The sequence below is a fragment of the Oreochromis aureus genome, linkage group 20, assembly GCF_013358895.1.
Source record: "Oreochromis aureus strain Israel breed Guangdong linkage group 20, ZZ_aureus, whole genome shotgun sequence".
NCBI classification, from domain to species: domain Eukaryota; kingdom Metazoa; phylum Chordata; class Actinopteri; order Cichliformes; family Cichlidae; genus Oreochromis; species Oreochromis aureus.
Genome location: NC_052961.1, coordinates 30,757,479 through 30,778,413, shown reverse-complemented (window position 1 = coordinate 30,778,413; position 20,935 = coordinate 30,757,479). Strand labels below are relative to the sequence as shown.

The following is a 20,935-nucleotide window of genomic DNA, read 5'->3' as shown; positions in this document are numbered from 1 at the left end:
CAACCTGACATAAAGACACAGACAAACAGGCACACACAGATACAAACATCTATTCCCACCCTCATGCTCTCATATACAATTACTCAACACTCACCCAACGTGGAGACGGACATAAAGAGACGCTGTACACACAATCACACTCCCCAAGCGTACTCTAAGCCCCGGGTCTAGGTACCCTTGCCCCTGGAGGGGAAACTGCGCCCAGACCCAGGTGATGTTACCCTTTTCCCTGCGGTGGGGAGAAGCAGACTGCCCCGACTCCGCAGCAGCAGGAGGCCCCACATTCCAGACCCCAGTCGGACGGCCAACTCCTCCTCCTAGCCCCCCGCTCCAGCAGGCCGCAGAGAGACGGGGTGTGGGAAGACTCCAAACCTCCCTCCACCCGCTCTTATGTAGTGTTGATGTATGTGTGTTCTAAGGTGCATTTAAAACCCAGGAGGGCATGGAGCTACCTGCCAGAGCAGCAGGTAAGCGTATAGCCCCTCCTGCTAGCCCTCAATGTCTACGTGTATTTAAAATTGAGAGGTGGGCAACGACGCCAGGGGTGAGGTGTACACCCTGATGGTAATTGGAATCCGTGTAGCGTGCCCACCCCAAGATCCTATATGTATGTGTAATGAGAGTGTGAGTAATGTGAATGTCTAAGTTGTGGGATAAAATTGAGGCAGAGGCAGCCAGAAGGGGACAGAGGGGGGGGATGTCTCCTCTGCACCCTGGTGACACACCCCTACCCCAAGGCCCTGCATGTGTGGGTGATTGTGGTGGAGCGGGAAGAGGGAGGCAGCTGGAGATGGGGAGGGAAGGAAGGGAGGGGCAAGTGACCCCTCCCTGGGGCCAGCTCCCCCGCTCCATGTTATATTTTCAAGCATGCCTGATTGGACACAGGCCTGATCAGCAGACACTTGCTTTCAAGTTCCCCTTTCCAAGCTGGGTTCCAGGACAGGTTCCCATTTCCTTGCTTCCGGGCAAGGTGGTTGAGCTGCAAATCTTCCTCTTCATTTGTGTTTTCCGATTCGCTCGTTTTGCCAGTGGGAGACCATACCAGTGGCTAATGCCCCAGAAACAATGGCTCCCAGGATCACACGGAAATGCAAACCCCTCCACTACTGAAAGATTGTGATTTGTTGAGGGGGAATAATAACATGTGTCTCATATGTTTTGATTTTTTATCATAAAATCAAAGTTGAAATCAGATTTAAGGTGAGCACACAGATAATGTCCACCTTCAGCAGATGCCTAGAGAAACTAATTTACTGTGTCATAATCTCATCATTTTATGCCATTAAAGGCAAATATCTACGTTCCTCGCAGTATCTTGAGAGGTGCTTGCTCACAACACCTGTGCATTAAAGCAGACTCCAAACCCTCATCATTTCATTTCTTCCATTTGGATTCAAAATAATGTACAAGATAACAACTGACCTTAACCCCCCACCACCACATAAATCCAACAGTCTGATGAGCCCCACTTTATTGCTGTTGTTATGTTGCTGATGCGAATCTGTGCGTGCTCACCTTCTGCTGTTGACACAGTTCATGCTGGCTCTACTGGTAAAGTTTAGAGCCAGTGTTTCCCCTATCTTTGCCCTGCCACCCGCAGCAACAATTCTTGCTTCAGGAAATAACAAAAGACTGCAAGGAGATAAAAAAAAAAGAAGTTTTAATTCATTACTTTGTTACTCTGTTTTGCTTTATGGTGACATTAGTTCCTTTTCTATGCTCAGGGTTTCACTGTGAGCTAATCAGATGAAGTAAATGACAGTTACTCCAGCTGAAGAACCAGTACATATGCGTCAATCATATTGAACCATGAGAACATCCTTATGTCCCCGCTGGTCCCTCATTTCTGTCCTCCTATCTTGGCCACTGAGACATATCAGTTTGGATCACACACAATATTCACTTTGTTCTTGTGTTTCAGCTGGACCCAGAATCCGGTCCCGTCGAGGGAGGGACAGTGGTGACCATTTCAGGCTCCAACCTCGGTCAGAGAGCCGAAGACATCCAGGGCTCAGTCACAGTAGCAGGTGTTCCTTGCAATGTGATCCACAGCAGATATGAAGTCTCCTCAAGGCAAGTCAGGGGCACACCTGTGTGTACACAGTTCTCTTATGTACCATACTCCCTTTGTGACAGTTCTGTGACTGTGTTGTGTAGGATAGTATGTGAAACTACAAGCAGTGGACGGGAGGAGAGTGGCCAGGCCTCAGTCACAGTGAGGGGAGGAGGACTCGGGCTGTCAGCTCACAGGTTCAGCTTCCAGGTAAATTAAGCAGCCATCAGTGTTTTCACATTAAACATTAAAATGATTGAAGTATGTGTGTGTACAGCTCTGTTTTTCCTGTCTTCCTTCTTTCACCCCAACCGGACGCGGCAGGTTTCTTCCTTATGAAAGGGAGTTTTTCCTTCTCACTGTCGTCAAAGTGCTTGCTCATAGGGGGTCATATGATAATTGTTTTTTTTCTCTGTATGTATTGTTGTAGGGTCTACCTTACAACACAAACGCCTTGAGGCGACTGTTGTTGTGATTTGGTGCTGTATAAATAAAATTCAATTGAATTGTTTAGTCCAAAAGCCAGCATTTGCAAAAGAGGGACAAAAGGAGAACAAAACAAAACAAAACATAATAATACATTAGGTGGTGTGTATGCACACACATTCAAACAAAGGCAATGCTAAAGAGAGATTTTAGGAGAAAGGCCTTGCAAGATATGTGTCACAAGCTATGAGAATAACAAAGGATGAAGTCCACAATTAAGAGGCTGAGGTTGGCTCAGTCAGCAGCCTGTTTGTTCTGTATTTAATAAATTGAACATTTTTTTTCTGTTATCATTTATCTTGATTCGTGTCCATTTTGGTTATTTAGAGTTGCTTGTGCAGTATTGAGTCAAGCCCAAACTGTTCAGAAAGAAGCCTGTTCACACTAGAGCGGGCTCCAAATTCATATTACCCAGCTACCATAAACGGGTCAAAAGGAAAGAAATAATGCACTTAAAAATTTCGAATAAAATGAAACATTTCAAAAGTTTATACTTAAAATGGCATTTAACAAAGTAACAAATTGAACAAAGCGCATAAAGATCCAAAGTAAAAGGAGTTGTTTCCTGAGAACCACTGTTGGGTTTATAGTGGCTCAAGCACCGTATCAGTCAGCAGGTACACCTTCCTGACGTATTGTACTTATGTGTCTACATATTCTCATGATGTCAATGTATATGAACAACAGTGTGAAGCCCTTATAGATAGCTCAGGCAGGCACCTCCAGCTGCACTTCCTCACACACTCGCATACCTTTCATCATGTAACCTCCCAATTTGGCAGTCTGTTTTTATCTATCTACAGATTTTCTCTCTGACATGCCTGCACTACCTGCTCTTTCAACCCCTCCATCATTCACCTCGGCCTCAGTGGAAGGGGGAATATTTATGCATCGCTCACTAATGGTAAATGGTAAATGGCCTGTATTTATATAGCGCTTTACTAGTCCCTAAGGACCCCAAAGCGCTTTACATATCCAGACATCCACCCATTCACACACACATTCACACACTGGTGATGGCAAGCTACATAGTAGCCACAGCCACCCTGGGGCGCACTGACAGAGGCGAGGCTGCCGGACACTGGCGCCACCGGGCCCTCTGACCACCACCAGTAGGCAACGGGTGAAGTGTCTTGCCCAAGGACACAACGACCAAGACTGTCCAAGCTGGGGCTCGAACCGGCAACCTTCCGATTACAAGGCGAACTCCCAACTCTTGAGCCACGAGCCATGATTTACTGCATGTCCTGATAGCTAATTGTAGGCCTGTTGCATGTTTAGCTATTATTTCTCTTTCTTTTCCACGGTCACCTGTTGCATGTTTAGCTATTATTTCTCTTTCTTTTCCACGGTCCTCTGATTGATTGGCTCAGAAGCCAAACACCTAAATTCTGTTCTGTTCTATTTTAACATTTTGAGATCAAAAATCTTTTTCCTGTGTGTGTCCTAGGCCAACAAAAGCACCATTAACCTGTCAGTTAAATGTGAGCTTTCTGGATGAACTGTTATAATCAAAATGATGCAATGATGCAGACAGCGGTAACAGTTCTATTCATAGCAGTAGAGCTGTAACTACATACTGATGTAATGATGTAACGGTATAGCAGTCCAGCAACGTTCTTTAATTCAAACAAGTCGGGTTACTTAGGCGTTACACACGGTGAAGTGCTAAACACACACACACACACACACACACACACACACACACACACACACACACACACACACACACACACACACACACACACACACACACACACACACCTACACACCTACACACACACAGTCTGCATATGTGAGAATCAGATAAGACATTGCTTTTCTTTGTGGAGAAATCTAGCTGCCAAGATCACTTATGAGGAAAACTGGGTTATATTCATACGTGATGTTAAATGTTTATGTGCCCATACACACCCTTCTTATCTGCAGAAACTGCTGCAGCACAGTGCTGCAATCACAAGCAATTAAACAAGCATTTAAAAAAACCAAACAAAACCAGGCCATCTCAGGGGCATTTTCACACCCAGATCACAGGCAGCAGTTATTTAGTTTGAACTCTGCTGTGATTCCCCCTGAGTTTGCTCCAGTTGCACATGCAAGAACACGCTAATCGCCCTGGGGTGTGGACCAAAGCAGACGGACCCAGACCTGACCGAGATGGGGCGGGAGCGGGGGGTCCCCTGGTATTTTTCAAAACGCCTCGTTTGGAGAAAGTGATGAGGCTGCGATGTGTCAGCACTCGAGTGCGGCATTAGGAAGAGTCGTCCACAACTGCTGCTGTTTGTGAGAGAAGAAAGAAGCTTTCTCACAACAGAAATCTGGCCAATTACGGAAACCTCAGCTCCCACATGGATTTTCTTAATAAGGCCTCAAAGTGTGTTTGAAATGCAAGAAAGGCACTGCAATACAATACAGTAGGAGTGCATCTGCTTATTTACATAGCAGAAGGAGGACTGAAGCCCTGATGGTAGACTTAATTAAGTCTACCATCTTTGCAAATGACAAGCAAATGAATTGCTACCCTCAACGGCCGTCAGGCAGACTACCAGTGTTTCCCACAATGCCCTGGCCTTTCTTTTTATCTTCCCTATAAATCTTCATCTCAGTATCGAGTTATCGATTACACTTTTATTCTTTGCGTCTCATGCTTTATCTCTCTTCTCTCTCCAGAATCCCGTACTAAGCAGCATCTTCCCCCACAGAGGGCCCAAAGCAGGTGGCTCCTCTCTCACCATCACAGGCCAAGCACTGAGGACGGGACACACGAACGAAGTCAGCGTCCTAATTGGAGGAATACCGTGTGATGTGTAAGCACTTCCAGAATAAATGCTGTTCACGCTGCTGGATTTGATTATGGGTTAAAATCTAAAAGACGTTCCTCTTCTCAGGCGCGACATCCAGAAGGATCACATCAGCTGTCTGACCCGAGGCAGCAACAGGACGGGAGAACACGGCATCACTGTGCGGTTTGGTGGTGCAGAGCGCCACCTGAAGGGCTCGGTGTATCATTACACCCCCAACCCAAACATCACCAAGGCTGCTCCGTCCAAAAGCTTTCTTAGGTGCGTAACTGTAATATAATTGTATACATCTAGTCCAGTAATGAAGTCAAGTAAAATGCTTTTAATATTATAAAATCAATTTTACTGAATCACCAGTAAAATGGTTCATCATCCATATTATCTATTTGGTGAGCTTAAAAAGATTAGTTTCTCTTTAGACTCTGAAACTAAAGTGTTTTTTGAAACAAACCTATAGAAAGCTATAGAAAAGGGACACACACGGTTTATAAAACAGGCCCCGATCCAAGATTAACGCAGTCACGTCACAGCAACAATGTCCATACTTCCAATCTGCTGGCCGGTCGGGGCCTTTCTGCATGTGCTCCCTGTGCCTGCATGGGTTCTCCTCCCACATGTTAGGGATTTTAGTGATTCTAAACTGGCTTTAGGTGTGAATATGATTGTGAGTAGAGGACTGTAACTCTGTGTTAACCCTGTAATGGACGGTCAGTGCGGCCGGGGTGTGGTCTGCCGCTCCTCTCACCCAATGAGAGCTGGGGTAGGCTCACCCCAGGCTGGGTTAGCCCCTTAAATTACACTTGTATCCATGCATGTGTAAGGTATTAAGCAATTCAGTATTAAATATTGCAGTATTGAGTAAAAGTGACGACAGACTTATTAAATTAACACAAATCCACTGAACTCATTTTCTCTCCTGCTGCTTTCCCCCACAGTGGAGGCAGAATCATTACAGTTTCTGGTCAGAACCTGGATGTGGTCCAAGAGCCAAAAATGAGGGTTACCCTCAGTCCTCGTGATACTCTCCCTCCCAGGAGGCGGAGAAGTGTGGTTAAGAAGAAAGAAGGAAGCCTTAACCGAGGACGGGATCACCAGGGTCCTTTGAAGAGATGGAGGAGGATTGTTCCAGAGGCGGACTGCCCTGAGGGGACGCTCTGCCATGTCAAACAGGTGTCTTCATGGGATTGTACAGAAAAGATTATTTGCTGTACTGATTTTGTTTAAAATATGCATCCAAGGATTATCTTCTTTTTCACTTGCCCCGTGCTCTCTTCCAGTACGAGTCTCGCTGCACGGTGAACAGCTCCTCCCTCATCTTGTGCCCGACCCCGGCCGTGGGCCCAGAGGCCATTAATGCAAGGGTCAAAGTTCACTTCCTGTTGGACAGCCTTCATTTTGACTTCAACACCGTGGGTAAGGAAGCCTTCAGATATGAGCTCAACCCCACGCTCTACAAGCTGAACCGGAATGATCCCAGCAAGCCGTACCATCACAAACCCGGCAGCATCATCTCTGTCGAGGTGAGTTACGGGAACTGGCACCGCTTTGTTTCTGCTCAAGACTGTGTTAAACAAACAGTCTCACAGTGTTGTTGATGTCAGTTTAAAAAAATAAAATAAAATAAAACACCAACAATGAATTGTAGTAGTTGTTGTGGTTAGATGGACAAAACTCTCTGGTGACAGGTCTGTCATTTCCTGTTTCTGTACTACTTTCAGCAGTGTGGTAAGTTTTAACAGTCAGTTTCTTTAGTAAGGTTCCTAACTGAGAGAAGCAACCTGGAAGTACACTGCACTGCAGGCATGATAATAGCTGTCTGAATGCTCCAAATATGGAAAGGAAATTGGATAACACCCATATAAATCCCACATTTAATAATTGCACACTATCAAAATATTCATAAAAACGATCATCGTGATTGACAAAGTAATGCATATAATGTGTTTTCTATTTCATGTGGCCTGGAGTCATTCTCAAGTCACACTCAGGCCATATGCTGTATGCATACATTGCCTCCTTGTGGGCACAATATGCAATGTTACGGGTTCGAAATTGAGGATGAGAGTAAAACAATGATGGTCCAGAAGAGGTCAATCAAACAATTGATTTTAATGAATACACGCAGCGTGGAGAGGTGTAAACTGCAAAACAGTTGTACATCTCTGCCCAAAATACACTCTAGATTGCTTTTATAACATCAGGGTATTGTAACGCCCCTTCTTGCGTTTACAAGCACATAATTTGCATGTACAGAACATTCATGTATTTTAAGAATTAAATGCAACATAGAGGTTCCTCCTTGTGGCATACTCTTCCGAATATGGTGATGACCTAAGGCCTTTGAGGTCACCCTGGACTGGACCTCCTTCCGTCACCTGTAACTAAGCAAACTCAAATACCACAAGAAGCTGAATACATTCAGGCCTTTGCTCCGCTACTATTTTACTGTAACAATATACTCAGCATATGAGTTATGATACATATATATTTAACTCAATCATTTTAAAGTAGTTATAACTGCACCTGTAATAAACATGTTAATATTTGATTATGATAACCCCTATAATATAAATTATAACATAATGCCAGCAGCTTCAATAAACACTTTGATGAAATGATAATTAATGCAATGATAAGATGATGGTTATGTAAAATAATCCCTGTAATTCCACAGCAACTACATCTTTAAATAACAAAAGGCTTTAGAAGCTCAAAGTCTTATATAATCTGCATATCCTCCTATTCTCAGTAAGTCTTTCCACTTCAGGTTCAGATTTCAAAGAACATATTGAGAAATAAATCATATGAATGTCCTTCTATAAAATATAAATAATAATAACATTTTATGGAAAGCTGTAGCTGAGAGTGGTAGAGAAAAGGGAGATTACATCCTTTCCCCAGAGCCTGGTTTTCTTCTGACTAAACACATGAAATGCTGTTGTGTTTTGTCAGAGCTGCTTTAGAAAAGTCATAATCTGTTTTTTTAATCCAGGGAGAACATTTAGATCGAGCCATGTCCAAGCGCGAGGTGGAGGCTTGGATAGGTGACGGCCTGTGTTCAGTGAAGACCCTGACACACAGCCACTTGTACTGCGAGCCACCAGCTCAGCAGCCCTCGGTCAAAGGTAGGAAGAAGCAGGATGGCGTGGACAGTCTGCCTGAGTTCACAGTGAGTACATGATACAAAGAACTGTGAATTTGAGTTCAGTGAATCCTCTCAAGTTCATATAGTAAGGACTTAGGATTTTTAGGTGTAGTGTTAAACTTGTTCTTTTTCACCTGCTTTTCAGGTGAAAATGGGAAATCTGAACTTTTCTCTGGGCAGAGTAGAGTACGACAGCCAGACACAGTCTACATTTCCTCTAGAGGCTCAGGTGGGAGTCGGTGTTGGAGCATCCATAGTGGCTCTCATTGTGCTCATCATAGTGCTCATATACAGGTAAACATGTTCAATTCACGGAGCATCAGTTTCTCATTTGATCAACATATTGGTTGGTTTTGACCTTAATATTGCCTCTTCATCATGGCTTGTGGTTCAGGAGAAAGAGCAAACAGGCCATGAGGGACTATAAGAAAGTCCAGATCCAGCTGGAGAACCTGGAGACGAGTGTCAGAGACCGCTGTAAGAAGGAGTTCACAGGTAACTTCTTTTTCTTCTGGACTTTTAGAGGATGCATCTTCTTAAAATAAGACCAAACTAAGACCTTTATTCCTCTTTTTAGACTTGATGACAGAGATGATGGACATGTCCAGTGATTTGGTGGGCTCTGGGATTCCCTTCCTGGATTACCGAACGTATGCTGAGCGCATTTTCTTCCCGGGGCACCAGGAGTCCCCACTCAGACGAGATCTGGATGTTCCAGAGAGTCGAAGGCAGACGGTGGAGCAAGGGCTGATTCAGTTGTCCAATCTGCTGAACAGTAAACTTTTTCTCACCAAGGTAAGCCGTCACAGCTGCTTTTTATTAAATCTGTATTTATTTATTTACCTGCATTTGCTAAGCAAGTCCCTTTGCAACTCACCGACATCCTTGTGTCTGACTTCATCCATATTGTACATCTTGATTCACGGTTGGTTCTATTTTGCTGCTACTACTCTCCAATGTCAGCCTTGTATGTATGTACTAGAAGGACGGGGAGGTCCCATACTAGAGCTATACTGCCAAGGTTTACTGGTCTCGACAGAAACAAGCGGGATTTTTCACACACAGATTAAGTAACTTCATATTCTCACCTTTTTTTGTTTTTCCAGTTTATTCACACTCTCGAGGTGCAGCGGACCTTCTCCCCCAGGGACCGGGCCTACGTGGCCTCTCTGCTGACTGTAGCTCTGCACGGTAAACTCGAGTACTTCACAGACATCCTGAAGACGTTGCTCAATGATCTAGTGGAACAGTATGTGGCCAAGAACCCCAAACTGATGCTGAGGAGGTGATGGCGTTTTTTTAACCTGTCCTAGTTGGCGAGTAGGAGATATTTTTCATCCACGGATCGTTTACATGTGTTTTATTTTTTTCTCCCAGAACCGAATCAGTTGTTGAGAAGCTGCTGACAAACTGGATGTCCATTTGTCTCTTCACGTTTCTGAGGGTAAGTTGTTTTAAGGTTGACCAAACATTAGCTGGCTGGACACTGGCACCAGCATCGGTGAATTATGACGAACATCAGTTACTACTATAGTGTTATTTGAAGTTATAAAAAAGGTTTTTACTGTCTCTTTACTGTGATGTTTTTATGTCAGGAAAATGTTTTAAGAACCTGAAAAGGGGGAAAATCTGCTAAAATTGTGCTTTCAAGGTCATTTTTAACAACTTTGGTAGAAATTTCTTCCCTTTGAAAAGCACATCACAGTCTTGGCAATAAGGTGATCAGAAACATTCATTCATTTATGTTTTCTAAAAGAAAAAATTGTATTCAATTTGATTTATTTAATTTTTTTTAACCCTTTAAGGGGTATAGTTGGTGGAGTTTACCCTTCCTCTTCCTCTAAAAGACAGTGTTAGAGTTTTATCAGAAAACTTTTCTGATAAGATTCTGAAAAAAGAAAAGATAATTCTTGTTCTAAGAAATAAAACAAAAATTTGACTAAAATAAAAAAAATCACACAATGGTGTGTACTATTCTCTTCACAGTATTAAAGAAAACTGGCTTTAATTTCTGATTTCTTTTTTAAAGAGCAACGGGAGGCTCCGGTGCTAAACTAAGCAAGAAGACAAGTCCATCTAAATCTCTAGTTTGAGGCCTGACGGTTCCTCAACAAGCAGTGTCGTTAAATAGTACCCACAGCGTAACAGAACATAACAGAAGATGCCATGGGAACACAACTGTTTGATGCTAAAAACTTCATCTTCATATGATTAGATACTCCAATAAATGTTGCAAATAAGCAGGAGGGAGTTCTAACTGCAGCGCTGCATGAATCTGCTCTCAGTTGTTGAATTATAACATTAAAACACCTCATTACAGGAGGAACAGACGTGCTGTATTTAAAGTACATTTCACAGAAAGTCAGTGGAGATCAAATGTCGCTCACCAGTAAGACAGTGTGACTGATCAGAAGTATGAAATACCACTTTAATGAATCAATTCTTCATGCCTGGCCAGGAATCAGCAGGGGAATCTTTCTACATGCTGTTCAGAGCAATAAAGCACCAGGTGGATAAGGGACCCGTGGACGCTGTGACTGGAAAAGCCAAGTACACACTTAACGACAACCGACTCCTGCGAGAGGACGTGGAGTACCGCACACTGGTTAGAACACACACGTCCTTTGATTGCAGCATTGTTAATGTTGGAAGGAGAAACTCATAGAAACACTACAACTCAAACTATTTGGTTTATTATCATATGCTGATATTTAACTGAATAAGCTAATAAACTAAGTACGTCCTTACTGCTCCCACAGGAATTAAGAGGTTGGCTACACTTCAATGTGTTGATGATAAATTGATCATCAACACGTGTGAGAACGTTTATAAAAGCAGATTTTTGTCACTTTGGTCTGGAGCATTCAGGGTTGCATAAAAACAATACAACAGTCTTTCCAGGAGTGGGTGTATCAGGAAATTCAACACAAAGTGAGAACGGTCAGACAAACCTGAACAAAATTCAAGAGCTCCTCAGTTTAAAGTTGATGACAGTACAGTTAGAAAAAGGATGAATAAGTCTGGCTTATTTGGAATTCCTGCCAGAAGAACCTCAAATTGGGTCATGTGATAGGACAGTGCTCCCAAACGCAGCAGCAGCTACAGATTGGATGAAAAAGACAAGAATCAAGATGTTGCAGTAGCCTAGTTGAAGTCCAGACATCAACCTGATTGAAAAGTTGTGATGGAGCCTTAAGAGAGAGCTGTGCATGGAAAAAATGCTCACTAACCTCAAAGACCTGATGTGAGAGTGGGACAAAGAGTCTAAAAAGAGGCTAAAAATGATGACTTATTGCTGCTAAAGGTGGTTCTACAAGCTACTGAGTAATGGGGTGTACTTAGGTTCCCTGTGAAAAGTTTACTTTTCACATAACTTTGACATCTTTAAAATAAACATGACTGAAATTAATGTAAACGTCAAACTGTTAAGATTTAAGCTTAAACAATTTAAAGTCAAACCAGTGTGGATGGTTGCACACAAGTGAACACTCAAACACTCCTCCACAGTGCTGTGTGTCCTACAGTGTTATCATTTTATCCATAACCAGCACTTGTGTACATTTGTCCAGACTCTAAATGTGGTGATGCCAGCTGCAGCTGCCAGCGGCGGCACCACAGCGCAGACGGTTCCTGCTAAGGTGCTGGACTGCGACACCATCACACAAGTGAAAGAGAAACTTCTGGAACAAACCTGGAAGGGAACATCTTTTTCTCAGCGGCCGCACATCGACTCGTTACATCTCGGTGAGTCAGGTTCATTTCACAACAGCATAACTCAGTTTCAGTCTTCTCTTATGTGAACATTTTAACTATAGAGATGCAGATGTTTTTATGTGTGAAGTGCATAAAAGAAAACAAAACAACTGTCATCAAGTCAGTATTTAAACATTAAACAAAATCTCACCAGTCATCTAAACAACACTCAGTTGTGGTTTAAAAAAGTAAAAGGTGAAAACGCATCCGCTGAAAAGATATCACTTCTAAATCTGTAGAAACCAGTGTATAATTACATCTTCCAACAAATTCATACATTGTGATAAACCTAGAATTAATCCATAAAAATTAATAGGAGCAGAAGCCGCTGTATTGGTCTGGCATCTTGAATACAATGGCCGAGATGGACATCGCCACTACAACTAGCACGTTTCATGTGTGTCACTAAAGACCAGCCACATACGTAGTACATCAGAGGTGGAGGAGAAGAGAACTTGCAGGTATTACTGTGCCATAGAAGTCAAAACACTTTGTTTAATGTTTGTACCTTTGGACTCAAGCTATGAAGGATCATACCTGTTTCATCATCAGAGAAATGAGCGAAAGGCCGAAGGAAAAGAGACAACGCCACCAGCCTGAACAGATGTCAGGGATCTAACACACAGAAATGTGCAACAACATGCTCATTAATTCCTGACATTGTCAGCAGATTACACATCTGACCCTCCCGTCTCCGAACAGCTGACGACGAACCGGCTAAATAACATCAATAGCTGGTTATAGGATCATATTATTCCAGCTAATGTTAAGCTCAAGTGTCCCGAAAATCACACTTTCCATCTGATAAACAGTTTGAGTCATTCTCACACACTCAAGTCAGCAGTGTTAGATCCATTTCAAAGAATAGCAGGAGCAACTAACACTGGCAGTAAAAGCAGCACTTTCTGACAGACAAGTTCAGGATATCATCAGCAACTCCTCAACATCTGTCATCAGTGAGAGGTGAACGTCACGCGCTCATCAACTCGTATCTGTTTAAATTTTACAGCCTGCGCCAGAGTAAATAGACATGGACACATTGACAGTTGAGGGAAACAGGAGACTGGCGGCCAGAGATGTTTGTCTGCTGTTCATCTGTAATCTGTCACTGCCTGCAGTTAGTGACAGATTACAGTCACTGTAGCTAGGATCATGCACTTGAATTGGTGATGGGTAAGAAAACCAAATTCAGCTAACTGCATTCTGCAATCCACTGATGTGTATTGTGACATTTTACACAGTGCACCTTTAAACTAGCAAAGCTGCCATCTGGTCTACCAGAGTCAACCCAGGAAATAACATCTGTGGATGTGTGGTCCCTGAGGGTTTTTGTTTTTGTCAGTCCTCAAAGTTTACTGTCATAATTCTGCAGCTGTAAGCACAAGCTCAAGGTTACCTGAACATTTCTCCCTTCAGAGTGGCGTGCAGGTGTTGCAGGTCACCTAATCCTATCAGATGAAGACCTGACATCAGTAGTGCAAGGTTCATGGAAGCGCCTTAATACACTGCAGCACTACAAGGTGAGTACTGACACACACACACACACACACACACACACACACACACACACACACACACACACACACACACACACACACACACACACACACCTACCTCAACTCATTAAAGTGTTGGAAGCCGTTTTAATCACAGTGTGAATGTTGTCATGTGACTGTGTAATCAGGTCCCCGACGGAGCAACGGTGGCCCTTGTTCCCAGAAACAACAAACATCACCTCCACGACAGCCACGATTACATGCCAGGAGAGAGTGAGTTCATTATGATGTGTTACCCCTGTGTTGGTATTATTTCTACTGTGTCATAATTATTGTTGCTTCAGATCAGTGCAGCCGACCAGTCAGGTTGTTGTGATGTCAAAGCTTTGACAAATAATGTTTCCATATAAGACAAATCATGACAAATCCAATTAAGAGGTAAGAGAGATAAAGTTAGTAAGGGCAGCTGACACTGTGGGGGATTGTAATTTTTCTGTTCTTTAGCATTTTCTTCTATTACATTAATACGTTGCTGTCTGTGTGTAGACAACTGCATCTAATGGCAATGGTTGGCGACCTTCATTGAGACGCGTGTTCTCTGAGCAGATGAACTGAGTTTAAATAACCAGAGGAGGGTGCTGTTTGACTGTTTATGCATATCCTATTTTACAGTGGCCGTGACTTAGGTGTGAAGATGAGTCTGTGAGGGGAATAAAAGCTGTAATAATGAACAAAAACCTCAGTTTTTCCCAGCGTACAAACATTTTAAACAGAGAAATGTAGTGACCTGTTTCTCACCTACTCATCCAACTGTTTGTCCCCTCCTACCAGAGACCCCTATGCTGGATGATGGGGAAGAAGGAGGCGTGAGACTGTGGCATCTGGTAAAAGCCAGCGAGGAGTCCGAGCTGCCCAAGCACAGGAGAGGTAGTGTGAGGGAGAAGGGCGGGGAGCGAGCCAAAGCAATCCCCGAGATCTACCTCACGCGCCTGCTCTCCATGAAGGTAAAACACATGGTCTGAATGGGGACCAACAAGGTGGTGGTCACTCACTAATATCTTAATAGGTTTTGTATATTTAAATTGAACACACATCACACGGTACATATACCTCTTTTTTATTTTTCATAAACAAAATGTGTTACTGAGTGTTATTCAGGTTTGTGTTGCCTCCAGGCAGCAGAGTAAACAGCTGGGAACACCAAATGTAGTGGTTTTGTTGTGGATTCTCCACAGTGGATATACAAATATGAAATGAGTCAGCAGCAAGAAGGTGTGATGTGCAGAGACATTAGAGACGTGTTCACACAGGAGATGCCACAAAAACCTGCTAAACTCGATACAATCCAACAAATCTACGTTTTTTCACCCAGAGATTACATAATTGAAAAACATATTTGCTCATGTTCCACGTTTTCCTAATGAGCCAGCCAACACTGAGTATGTGAACATGGTGGCCTTCGTGACTATGGCATGGTACTATTTTGAGAAACCTTTGTCAGTTAGGAACCAGCGTGAGTCTAAATTATTTAGAGCTCATGAAATATTTATCTTTATAATGTATGTTGACCCAACACATTATGTAGTAATGATGAACAATGAATAAACTGGGAACAAAAAGCATAGTGGGTTTAAGCTACATGTTGGATTATGCTGAAAGACAACTGTCGAATAAATATTTGGCTTGTTTTTGTCGTTGCTATTACATTAATATTTAATTGAACATGTTTCCATAGTTTCATGTCAGCGGCTCTGGCATATAACCACCCCTTTTACACAAATACCATCCAGCTTTGGACCTCTGCACACCTTGAATGTGCATGTGAGGAGCTGCTATACTGATGCATCAAAAAACAAGAGGAAGCAGAATGGATTTCTTTGTTCCTTATCAGTGTGATACTGTCACCAATGATGAATGACTGACGCCTCTCACTCCATGACAGATGCCATGGAGACCCTGAGCTAATTAAGGGGTTAAGAAAATAGATGAATGAAGTGAGGATAAGACGAACACACAAAATAAACGTATGGTATCGTTAAATACCCAAACTCTCTGATCTTTGGGCTGAAGGAAGAACAACACTCTGTGTTTAATGCTTATTCAACAATCACTTTAATCAATTCAATTCTCTTTATTCCATACAACACTTTGAGCATTACAAACGTCCGGACGGGAGATTTGCACAGGAGGGTGTCTGGCAAAATCTTGAAGTGTCTGACCGTTTCTCACATTCTTACAGCTTCGGCCCCCCTCCAAACTAAGCATTCACATTCTTTCTCTCTCTGTGAGCCTAAGTTACGACATTGGCTTCCTGCTTAGTATGTTTTGTTCTCCCTAATCAGAGAAATGAGGTCATAATTCTACACAAACAGCATTTCTTCTAAATCAGCAGTATAATGCATCATAGAACAGTGTAATATTCCATTCCTGTTTTTTCTCAGAATAAACAATCAATTAATTTTATTACATGTACTTTGTGTCAGGCCCTGACATCAAAATCCACTGGGGCAGTCCCAGCAGCAACAACCTTTGTCTCTGAAAACTAGGTGCCTGCTGGTCCCTTTCTATCTCCTGCCTCCCTATCTCGTATCCTTGCTGCCCACTTCCACGCACACTGTGTTCTCCTTGCTTTGGCTTACCAACTCCTTATCCCACTAACAGCAGCTCTGTCGTCTCTGCTTCTCACACACACCTCTGACCTATTCTACCAGTTCTATGTGCTTTATGTGTGAATGTTTAGCAGCTTGACCTATGACCTACTTAAATGAATAATGAATATAATGCTTTGCTACCGTTAATACAACTAAATCCCTAATACTACGATAGTCTATTCTTACAATATATTGCATAAGTTGTAATGTATGCCTGTGCTGCTTACTTGCAGAATTGTTTCAAGAATTTATAATTGTGCATCCATGATGGGAGACTTTAAAAAGTCCCCAAACAAACAAAAATAAAAAATCTATTTGTCAAATTCTGTACATTAGAGGTCAAAATAATGCACTTTCAGTTTTAGATTTAAAGCTCAAGAAACATAAGATCCTGTATTTCCTACAATTCACTGTTTCATTATTAAGCATAACCTGTATATAGAAGATGGTGATCAAACTTGTGTACAGCATATAATTTTTTTTTTGCTTTAAAAAATGGATTTCATTAAGTAGAAACTTCCAGAAAATTGAATTTTACATGAATCAAGTTTGATTTCCTGATATTAACCACCTGAAGCCACATTTCTGACTGATTTAGAGCAGGTTGACCTAACCCCCTGCATATTCATCCTCGTGTGCTAGTTTTCATTTTTTGCACCAAACACCATGGTTCATTATTCCATGGACCATTAATATAGAATCTTATTTATTAAATATGACAGAAACCGCTGAGTTCAGAAAGGTGCTTCAAGGGTCAGTCCTCTGGGCTTTCAAGGGGTAAAGGGTTAAATCCAAATTGAGAAAACCCCCTGTGACATTGGGATGGGGAAAAAATAGACGTGGGCTTGTTCAGAGCGTCAGGAAATGTTACATAACTGTTAGATGACACATGCACCTTAACTCAGCTTCATGTGTATAATCTGTGGAGTGCCCCTTCAAAGAGAGCATCCCCTCTTTGTTTCATGGTTTATTTATCTCTGTCGTTTTCTCTGCTCTGTCTCAGGGCACTCTGCAGAAGTTTGTGGATGATTTATTCACCGCCATCCTCAGCACCAGCCGTCCTGTACCTCTAGCTGTCAAATACTTTTTCGACTTGTTGGATGAGCAGGCTCAGCAGCACAACATCACGGACCCGGAGACCATCCACATCTGGAAAACCAACAGGTAACTGGGTGGCAGACTCCTACATTGGGTTTGGATGTTGAGAGGCAGAGTTGGAAGCCAGGAATGGGTCATGGGCCGTGGGACATATGAAACACAGCATAGATATACTTCAAGGGGAATTTCATCCATCCAGAGGTTGAAGAAGCACCCCACACAGAACATATGGACAACAGCTGGTTTTATGGTGTTACTGTACTAGGACTTTACTTGAAGATCTTCTGGAAACAGCAGAGATTTGTCAGGGTTTGCCAGGGCTCATGAACCTTGCCAGAGACTTATTGAACTGTTTGTTACTTTGAAGCATTTGGTTGATACACGAGGAACATTTGACATCTTAGATTTTGTCAGCTTTGTATACATCACTGCTATGTGGGTCTTCCGGGGAAACCCATTGTCACTTACTGACAGTAGGTCCACCTGCACTTGGCTGCATCTTATTTGTTTTCTTTGTACTTGTAAAGAGCGCACCAGAAAAAGTGGTGATGATTTCACAGACCGTGGAGCTTACATATTGTGAATAATGACAAATAAATATACAAAGGACACAAAAAGAAGTGTGTTGTATGTTTGTCTTATTGGTGGTAACAGCCATTCCTGTGTGTTTACCATGTTTCTCACACTTTCAGCGAGTGTGTAAAATATATTTTCGTGCAAGCTTGTTAACGCAATAACTCAAGGATGAGGCGATTATTTATATGTGCCATTTCTTTAAGGCTTATCTAGTCAGCCATAATATGCATAAATGTTATGGCCGATCTTCATTGATTCATGCCGTAACCAAACCTCCTCAGAGCAGTTAGTTTAGACCACACTTGATCTTTGAGTTTTCACCACATCCCAGATACACTGAACAAAAAGGCCCAGGACACCAGAGTTTGTTAGAATCAAACAAAAAGGGTGAAAGCACCAGTAAAGAACCTGCACTTCTTTCTTTTTCTGCATAAAAAAGCATTTGAAGCATTTTTTAAAATCTGATGTATAACTTTACTTTTACATTACAATCACTGCTTAAATGTGTAAATTCTTTCTTGCCTTACCAAACAGCTTGCCACTGCGGTTCTGGATCAATATCCTGAAGAACCCACAGTTCATCTTTGATGTGCAGACGTCAGACCACGTGGATGCTGTGCTGTCTGTCATAGCTCAGACCTTTATGGATTCTTGCACCATAGCTGACCATAAACTGGGACGGGTGAGCTTCTTTTGTAAAGAACAAATCTGAGACACTTACAGAGGGAAGAAAAATAGCCTTTTAGCCAATTCTGGCACATTGACATTGATTTGTAGATTATTATGGATTGCCCCCCCCCCCTTTTTTTAAAAAAAATGAATTTGAATTAGATTTTAAGTTATATCCTTTTGTGTTTGTGAGCCCTGTGTTAATTATGTATGTTTCATTTTAGGATGGTCCCAAAATTAGATTCCAGAGAATTAAGCAATTGTGTCTGCTGTGACCCTCCTTGCAGCATTGCTACGCACACTTTTTGTCTTCATAGCACTTCAGTCGTCCCCATAGTGGATGTGAGAGAAGCCTTTCATTACTTAGAGGTTAACCAGGGTCTCTTTTTACCTCAGAGACGATAACACACCTTGTTATTAGTGTGCTGTTTGTTGGGTGCTTTTTCTGTGGAGCATTTTCCTAGACTGTCTCACTGTGGACATTTCAAAATCTTTAGAGATGTAAAAAATACTTTTTTTTACGATCCAAAGATCCTGTGTCTTAATCCTGCAATATACAATTGCACACTTTCAAACTGTGATGGTCAGAGGGTTTCACACCTGACTGATTCACAGCCGACTCTAATTAAACATAAAGGAGCATCGTATAGTTTTCCTCAGTACGTAAATGACCAAATCTGATAGTCTGGGCTGGGTTCTGTCTACTTAAGACTTAACACATAATATGTAGCAAGGATCAGATATTACACATCATCTTGTGTGTAATAGGAATGTGAGTCTAATGAGCCCTGCAGCCTTGTTTTGTACCCAGTGCATGCTGACATCAACAAAATTATTTGTGCATATTATTCCTCCTTGTTTTACATGCCTCGTTACTCTTATGTGACATCTGTCTTCCTTACTCAGGACTCTCCTATCAACAAGTTGCTGTATGCCAGAGACATCCCCCGCTACAAGCAGATGGTGGAGAGGTAAGAATATGGCAGCCGGTCGTCCCACTGACCCCAGGCATAAAAAACACTCTGGAAGAGAGGGGAGGGAGGGGTGGAAGGAGAGAGCGAGGCCCAGGACGATCTGTCAGCGCCAGACAGAGGGTAGACTAAGCCCGCGAGGCTCCATGCATGGATGGTCTGAGAGCAGACTGCTACACTTACTACTACCTTCTGCACATTAAGCTCGGCATGTCGCCCTGCTGAAATATTAAAGTGTTGCTAGACAAGATTTTAGGTAACAAATGTGCTTGTTTTTGAAGCCTTATTAGCCTGATCTGCATTTAAAAAGGATCGCTTCAGTGGTCTTTCTCTACACGTTTTCCCCACTGATACACCATAGACTCATAATTTGTCATATTTTCTTATTTAAAATGAAACAAATCAAAAATGAACTGACAGTAATCAGCGGAGAGAGTGGCGAGCTATTAGGGGTAAACATCTCTATTGCATTTGGGTTCAAATTTCTGTGGATTTAATGTAAAAATCTGTGATTCCCTGTACCTCCAGGTACTACGCAGACATCCGTCAGACCATCTCTGCCAGTGACCAGGAGATGAACTCGGCCCTAGCAGAACTCTCCCGTGTACGTTACCTACTCTTGTTTTCCCATTTAGTCAAAGTAACCTTTTTTTAGACAATGGCTGAACACATAAATACTTTTAGGACCTGGAAGTTTCCATTTGGCTGGGAGAATAACAAGCTGGATGTGCAGTTTGAAATAAAATATGAATAGCAACCGATGCAGTTTTTAACAGCTTCCCACCACTGACGTTTCTTCGTCTCTCTATTTTTACTCTCCCTGAACAGAATTACGCTGCTGAGGTCAACTGCCTCGTGGCTTTACATGAACTTTACAAGTACATCAACAAATACTACGATCAGGTGAGTATCACAAAAATACGCAAACATGTTGCTTGCATTGCACAGTATGCTGTCAGAGGAGAGATTTACTAGTTGAGAGCTGACAGCGATTTCATGTAATCATTACTTAAAGAGTTGGCTATGTGCATATGTATGAACTGTCAGGAGTGTAGCTCAAGTTACTGATTGAAAAACTGATTGAATTCCCTGAAATATTTGGATGTCTGATCTCTGAAGTCCACAGTTGTCTCATACAAAACAGCATTAAATACTCAACAGAAACAGTATTTGCTTTTTGTAGTTCTTGTTATAATTTGAATCTCTGGATGTGTCACACTGTACGCTCAAGGCTCC

The 20,935-nt window shown here is 42.3% G+C and overlaps 1 protein-coding gene across 2 annotated transcripts in view; it reads left to right on the top strand.

Annotated features, from left to right (window-relative positions):
* Positions 1-20,935, top strand: part of plxnb1a (plexin b1a) — a 72,906-nt gene that overhangs the window by 49,164 nt on the left and 2,807 nt on the right. For both annotated transcript variants that reach the window (XM_039604342.1, XM_031728260.2), the window contains 22 exons: positions 1,922-2,073; positions 2,158-2,263; positions 5,210-5,346; positions 5,428-5,601; positions 6,276-6,510; positions 6,618-6,860; positions 8,333-8,509; positions 8,631-8,779; positions 8,880-8,980; positions 9,063-9,280; positions 9,592-9,770; positions 9,863-9,929; positions 10,944-11,090; positions 12,055-12,229; positions 13,655-13,758; positions 13,923-14,007; positions 14,566-14,738; positions 17,389-17,549; positions 18,594-18,741; positions 19,635-19,699; positions 20,228-20,303; positions 20,528-20,602. In XM_039604342.1, the coding sequence (XP_039460276.1) occupies positions 1,922-2,073; positions 2,158-2,263; positions 5,210-5,346; positions 5,428-5,601; positions 6,276-6,510; positions 6,618-6,860; positions 8,333-8,509; positions 8,631-8,779; positions 8,880-8,980; positions 9,063-9,280; positions 9,592-9,770; positions 9,863-9,929; positions 10,944-11,090; positions 12,055-12,229; positions 13,655-13,758; positions 13,923-14,007; positions 14,566-14,738; positions 17,389-17,549; positions 18,594-18,741; positions 19,635-19,699; positions 20,228-20,303; positions 20,528-20,602 (3,147 nt within the window). The remainder of the gene's footprint in view (positions 1-1,921; positions 2,074-2,157; positions 2,264-5,209; positions 5,347-5,427; positions 5,602-6,275; positions 6,511-6,617; positions 6,861-8,332; positions 8,510-8,630; positions 8,780-8,879; positions 8,981-9,062; positions 9,281-9,591; positions 9,771-9,862; positions 9,930-10,943; positions 11,091-12,054; positions 12,230-13,654; positions 13,759-13,922; positions 14,008-14,565; positions 14,739-17,388; positions 17,550-18,593; positions 18,742-19,634; positions 19,700-20,227; positions 20,304-20,527; positions 20,603-20,935) is intronic.